The sequence below is a fragment of the Chrysochloris asiatica genome, unplaced genomic scaffold (genome assembly GCF_000296735.1).
Source record: "Chrysochloris asiatica unplaced genomic scaffold, ChrAsi1.0 scaffold00002, whole genome shotgun sequence".
In the NCBI taxonomy this organism is placed as follows: domain Eukaryota; kingdom Metazoa; phylum Chordata; class Mammalia; order Afrosoricida; family Chrysochloridae; genus Chrysochloris; species Chrysochloris asiatica.
In genome coordinates this window covers 2,259,307-2,266,193 of record NW_006408520.1, presented here as the reverse complement: position 1 = coordinate 2,266,193, position 6,887 = coordinate 2,259,307, and the positions used below count along the sequence as shown (strand labels likewise).

The 6,887-nt window shown below is 41.6% G+C and overlaps 1 protein-coding gene across 1 annotated transcript in view; it reads left to right on the top strand.

Annotated features, from left to right (window-relative positions):
* RNPC3 (RNA-binding region (RNP1, RRM) containing 3) overlaps nt 1-6,344 on the top strand; it is a 56,483-nt gene extending 50,139 nt beyond the window's left edge. The window contains exons 11-16 of the mRNA XM_006831039.1: nt 884-1,179; nt 2,113-2,257; nt 2,395-2,883; nt 4,610-4,613; nt 5,155-5,320; nt 6,285-6,344. Of these exons, the coding sequence (XP_006831102.1) occupies nt 884-1,179; nt 2,113-2,257; nt 2,395-2,883; nt 4,610-4,613; nt 5,155-5,320; nt 6,285-6,344 (1,160 nt within the window). The remainder of the gene's footprint in view (nt 1-883; nt 1,180-2,112; nt 2,258-2,394; nt 2,884-4,609; nt 4,614-5,154; nt 5,321-6,284) is intronic.
* The last annotated feature ends 543 nt before the right edge of the window (nt 6,345-6,887 follow it).

Here is a 6,887-nt window from a genome sequence, read left to right as displayed (position 1 = left end):
TGGAGACCTGGGAGCTGAAATGGTGGTTGCAAGCTGTGGTACCTCCTGTTCCTGAAGAGGAGCGAATGGCCAGGGTCTGAACTGGGGGAGGGGGAAGTTGACAGGAAGCTCACCTGGGGAAGGGGGTTGAGATCAAAGAGGAATTGAGAGAGCCCAGTTGGGAGCCAAGGAGAGAAAATGGGGAAAATTAGGGTGTGGTGAGAGGGAGGGGATTGGAAGTGAAATATTTCCAACCGAAAGCCCCAGTTTGAGGACACCTATCAGCTGGTGGACAGTGGAGGGAATTCAAGGAGAGGAAAGGTGAAGGGGTTGCTGGGGAGGAACCACTTCCTCCTCAGAGTCTAGAAGTTGGGATGGCCATTCAGGATAGGGTGGGGATGTAGGTTTGACATGCTTGAGGGCAAAAGGGGGCAAACTGGAGTGGTGGTGACAGGGCTGTGACATCTGTGCAAGAGGGTATCCAGGAGATTGGCTGCAGTATGGGAAGCTGCCCTGAGGTTCGTGGAGTTTGCCAATTTGAGAGATAGTGGGTAAATTAAACAGAATGACCGGAAATCGACATGAATGTTGGAGCTGGAGGTACAGATTTAAGTCTGGAGGTGGTTTGAGCTCCCCATCTAAGGTGAAGAACCTGAAACCTGGAACTAACTAAAGGTTGCTGATGATAGGCAGTGAAGACACTTTAACAGATCTGATGTTACTGAAACCCAAGGAAATGGGAAATGTGAGATGAAGGGATGGGGCTATGCTGGAGGAGCTCTTTCTGAGGCCCCATCCCCTTCCAGCAGGACTTCTGAAATACCCGCAGCTTCCTCCCTCCGGGAGATTTGATCCCCCATGGCTGCCAATAATAGCATCATTGTGCTGGATAATGATGATGAAGATGAAGCAGCTGCCCAGCCAGGGCCCTCCCACCCACCTCCCAATCCGACCTCACCCCAGGCAGAAGCCCCTGGCTCCTTGGAGGTCAGTGGGGCCGGGGGCAGCAGTAGTTCTGGCGGCAAGAAATGCTACAGGTTGGAAAATGAGAAGCTGTTTGAAGAGTTCCTTGAACTGTGTAAGATGCAGACTGCAGACCACCCTGAAGTGGACCCATTCCTCTATAATCGGGAGCAGCGTGTCCACTGTCTGTTCTGGCTTCAGTGGCGTTCTGCAGCGTTCTCTCGGGTTCTGTCTCAGGCCCGGAGCTAGCCAGCTAAGCTTTATGTGTGTATCAATGAGCTCTTACCTGTTCTCAAGGCCCTCTCAGCCAAGAAGTTGAACTTGTCCCCTGCTGCCACCACCTCCAGTGAGCCCTCTGGAAATAACCCTCCCACTGACCTGCCCTCAGACCCCACAAATATTGAGACCATTGCCTCTGAGCCTCCAAGGACTCGTGGTTCCCGGCGGCAGATTGAGTGCTTGGAACAGCACTGGCTTTCTCTGTGGCAGAGATACGGAGGTTGCAGGAGAAGGCGTTGGATCTCTCAGCACTGGACGATCCCGACTCCACATATCTTCAGGAGGCTTGGTTGAAGCGTAAACTAATCTGCCTCTTTGGGTGCCTGTGTGAGCTGAAAGACTGCTCTTCACTAACAGGCCGTGTCATAGAGCAGTGCATCCTGTACCATGGAGCACGCTACCCAGAGGTTAACAGGCGCATTAAATGGCTTATCAACAAACCAGGGCCTGATACCTTCCAGAACTATGGAGAAGTGCTATGGGCTGTACAGCAGACAGCTGCTAATCACAGCCTTGGCCTCCCCAGGCAGCAGCTCCATCTCATGACCCAGAATGCCTTCTGAGATGTGGGCATCAGGCTATAGGAATGACGCCATCTTGATCTCATGTACAACTTTGGCTGCCACCTCACAGATGACTATAGGCCAGGCATTGACCCTGCGCTGTCGGATCCCACCCTAGCCTGGCACCTGTATGAAAACTGGAGCTTGGCTATGAGCCGACTGCATATTTGGAGGTTATCTCCAAATATGCGGTGATGCAAGATAAGAGTGAGGAGGATAAGAGGCAGAGAAGAAGAGCCTGACTTCCCCAAGGCATATCTTCCCACTCTGAAGATCCCCCCAGAGCCGCCTCAGATTCTGGTGAGGGTTCAGTGGTTTGGCATCCCAGGAGTGGCCTACCACCTCCAAGGCTGAAACAGATGAGGAACGTGATGATGAGGAAGTGATGGAGGCCACAGATTCTGAAGAGGAGGAGGATCTGGAACAGAAGCAGGAATGTCAGGGGGCCAGTGACGAGGAGCAAGAGGAAGCAGGCAGGGATGGAGACAAGAGCCCCTGCTCCCATAACACATCTCCTCTAAGCAGGACCTGGAACCTGGTATAGAGACACGCAAGTCTTCAAGGGAGCAGCCAAACAAAAGACTCCCACTATCCCCATCTTCACTGTCAGAGGAGCTACTGACTCTTTCCAGCACAGATGCTGAAAGCAGTGGAGAACAGTTGTCCCTGAAGGAAGAAAGTCCTGTGTCTCAGCTCTTTGAGCTAGATATTGAAGTTTTGCCCGTGGAGACCACCGCTTCCCCTAAGGAAAGGGACATTTCCTCTACCAGGAAGCAAATGGAGGTCTCCCTCTCCACTGTTCTGGAGAATGGAGCAGCCATCGTCACGTCTGCTTCCTTCAGTGGAGGTGTGTCTTCTCATACTTGGGGAGATTCCTCCCCTCCCAGGCAAGAAACCTCGGAAGGAGAAGGACACAGGATCTGGAGACAGCTACATGGAAAAGCAAGGGCAGTGCATGAGAAGAATGGGAAGATTATATGTACCCTTCCCAGCCCACCCTCACCCTTGGCATCCATAACCCCAGTTGCTGATTCCCTGACAAGGCTGGACTCTCCCAGCCATGTTCTGGTCACCAGCTCCCTCTACAGCCCTTCTCCAGGTATGCTGCCCCAAATTCCTCAATCCCAAGGCTCCAGCCTGATACTTACAAGATGAGTATGGCCACACCGTATGATCCAGAGATCATTGTGCTTTCAGACTTTGATTAACTGGTACCTCGATTTTCACCTTCCCCATCATCAGAAGGTTTTGAGGATAACATTTGGAGGATGTTGGGGAGCATATGGATGAAAAGGGAAAGGACTGAACTCATCCCTTTTGGCGGTGTTTCTTTTAAAAACACAAATGCCTAAGTTTTTCACAGACACAATAAAGTTCTTTTGTTATTGTAAAAAAAAAAAAACAAAAAAACTTATGAGTAGACATACAGTACACATACAGTAGATACATGCCTCAAACTTCTCTTCTAGTTACTTTTGTTTTAATCTTCAAGTAAAACCAATACCTTTAAAGTCTTAAAAAGCCTATGCATTATTTTAGAAGTAGTAGCACCATGTCTTAAAATTCTGCATTGTTGTGTTCAGTATTAACAGATCTTTCTTCTCTTAAGATACCAAATCTCTTTTGCTGGTCATTCAGAATGCTAGTCACTTTTCTTTGTTACTGTCTTTGAGTCATGATTATAAGAAAAAGAAAAAAAAATATATGTACAGGGAGCCCTGGTAGCATAATGGGTTGCACATTGTGCTGCTGCTTCAAGGTCAACAGTTCAAATCCACCAGCTGCTCCATGGGAGAACAATGAGGCTTGCTTCTTCTGCAAAGATTTACAACCTCGGAAAGCCTAAAGAGGATTTCTGTGAGTTGGAACTGGTGCATTGACACACTACAACTGTCACAACCCTACTTGTATACAGACACATGTATGTGTGTTAGTGTATGCATTCTTTCCTTCTCTTTCCAGTATTTGCCATAATTAGAATTTGAGGGAAAACAATTCTGTGTCCATAAAGCTGTAGAAATTGAAATGTTAAATTGTTGTTGTTAAGTGCTGTCAAGTCGGTTACAACTCTTAATGACCCTGATTAGAGTTTCCACCGAGCAGCTGGTAGGTTTGAACCACCAACATTGTGGTTAGCAGCCTAGTGTTATCCTACAGCAGTACACTGGGTGGGACTCCTCCCGTGGGACTAGTTATGTAATTTTTAAAGAAAGCATTTCATTGTTGGTTTTTTTTTTTGATAATTTTTTAAGTGCACATGTTTGTTTAAACAATAGTTATATGCTTTCGCTAGTGCCATCAACTATTTAAACAATAGATAATCATTATAAAATTCTTATCTGATTTACTATGTAGCTTCTGAACATAGTTTTCTCTTAGAAATGTTAAAAATGAGTGCATGTGGAAGGAAAACTATATCAAAAAATTTTCATTTCAGTTTGTGTTTTATAAAAGTGGAAGGTCCCTACCGAAATCGATTGATACAGTGGCAGGAACAATGGGTTTAGATGTAACAACAGATGTGAGGCTGAGCAGTGTATTGATATTGTGCATGGGGTAACTTGAGTAAGAGCTGATTGAATGGCACCTAGCAACAACAGTGTATCTCTGTTGAGTTCTAGGTGATATTGTGATGTATGTTAATTTCACATTATTGATTCTTTGTCCAAAGAATACTGTTGTTGGTTCTTTGCCCAAAGAACAGTTTAATATTTTTGTAAGCTTGGCCTAGTTTTTACAAATTCTTTTAATTTCTATTTATCCAAAAATGACCTAATTTCATCATCATATCTGATGGACAATAAGTATATTTTTATACTTGCTAGCAATGTAATTTTTAAATCATATCAGTATATTTTTAATAGTTTAAGTTGATAAATGTAAGCATATCAGTTAAATCATATTACTTCGCCATAGGATAAGCACTTGACCTCAAGGTCTGTTTGAACTGCGAGGTAAGTGTTTCAAACTCTGCAGTCACTCCTCAACCCTATATAAGGTTGCTATGTGTTGGTACTGACTTGATAGCACTTAACAACAGCAGTCTTTAGAATTAATTTTAGAACCAGCTTCCTCATGTAATTTTATAAAGCCTAACTTTTGTGGGATAAAGCACTGGACTGCAAGGTTGGTTTGAACCACAAGGTTAGTGGTTCAAACTCATCAGCCGCTCTTAGAAACCCTATACAAGATTGCTTTGAGTTGGAACCAACTTGATGACACTTAATAACAATTATTGTGTTGGGCAGTATAGTCATTTTTATTCTTTGAGAAAGCAAAATTTTATATTGTTCAACACACTTCCATTCATTTGATCAAAATTGTTTGGCAAGCTTTGATTTAAGCCCTTCTTTGTTCCTGTACATTCTAGGTTTAAGCCCTTCTTTGTTCCTGTACATTCTAGGTTTGATATCCGCTTGATGAAAGAAGGTCGCATGAAAGGACAAGCTTTCATTGGACTTCCAAATGAAAAGGCAGCAACAAAAGCCTTAAAGGAAGCTAATGGTTATGTTCTTTTTGGAAAACCGATGGTGGTTGTATCCTTTAAGTCAATCTATTTGAAGGGTATTTTGTTTTAGAAAAGTTTAGTTGAAAACTAGTATCATTTAGAAATTTGAAGAATTGAGTTTCTAACTTGAGATACCACATCCAGGGATTCAACCAACTGAGAATCAGAAACATTTTTAAGAAAGCAATTAAGTGGCCAAAAATCTCTCAAAGACTAAGAGAGATTAGAAATTGCTATTCACATGGCATCTGTATTGTATTAGGTATTATAAGTAATCTAGAGATGATTAAAAATGTAGAGGAGGATGTGCATAGGTTTATATGCAAATACTGTACCATTTTAAATAAGGAACTTGAACATCCACAGATACTGAGGGACTCCTGTATACTTCAGTAAAATTTAAACATTGTGTGCCTTATCTGAAACAGGTGACTGTTATGTAGATTTTTGTTGGAAAATGAAGGAACTAAAAGAAGCATGAGGTTAATAAAATTTCAACCAAGTCTAAAACATTTCACTTACATAGCTCAAAAGCACATATCATGTTAAATTTAAAAGACTACGTAGTTTTTAGGAACACATTTGGAGTTTTTTCATGTCAGATACAGTTCACTGTGGTTTTATTTTTTTGTGTGTGTGTGTATTTTATTATAATAAAATTAACATTTTTATTTGAAGATTTTACAAACCAGAATTTTACCACTGATCAACCATCCTGATTTTAGTAGTTAATGAATTTACAAGCTAGAAATCAGTGGGATTTATGAAGGAGTAAAGGAGTGATGGTAATAATTGTACAGAAAGGATTAATATTTTACTTCCCTCCTAAATACCTAGGTTGAAAGTGCTTAAAAACATATTAAATAGTAAGAAGACAAATAGATGTTTTAAAAACTTTATTCCTACCCTACATTAGAAGATTTTTTTGGTATATTATTTATAATAGACTTCTTTCATTTTTGTAAAAGAAACCTTAATTTAAAAAATTTTAGCAGTTTGCTCGATCTGCTAGACCAAAACAAGATTCTAAAGAAGGAAAAAGAAAATGTTAAAAATTAGTGAAGGTAAGTGTGGATGTACCATAATAAACGGGTAGGAGTATTTTGTAACATAAAATTAAGGGTGGAAGCCCAAAATCTTCAAGATTTTTCAAGAATTTATTTTTCTTTATACAGTTAATTACCATTTAACATAAATTTAGCTATAGCATAAAGCTAATATGTATAAATTAAGGAGAAATTTTTTAAGTATAATCTTTTCTTTGTCTTTGCCTTTTTTCGGTATAGAGTGAAATAGTGGTTCTTTACTTTAACATGTACTAGAATCACCTGGTGGGCTTGGTAAAACAGATTTTTGGGTTCTACTCAGAGTTTCTCAATCATTAGGTCTGCAATAGGGTCTAAAGTGAACAATCATTGTAATTTACCTGAGACTGAGGGTTTTCCTGAGAACACTGGACTCAACACATTGCTAATACCTGAGCAAGTTGATCATCCTAGATGGAGCCTGAGAATTTACATTACTAATGAGTTCCCCTTTAATAGTGAGACATCTAGTCCATGAACCACACTTTGAGAACTCTTGAGGTAAACACT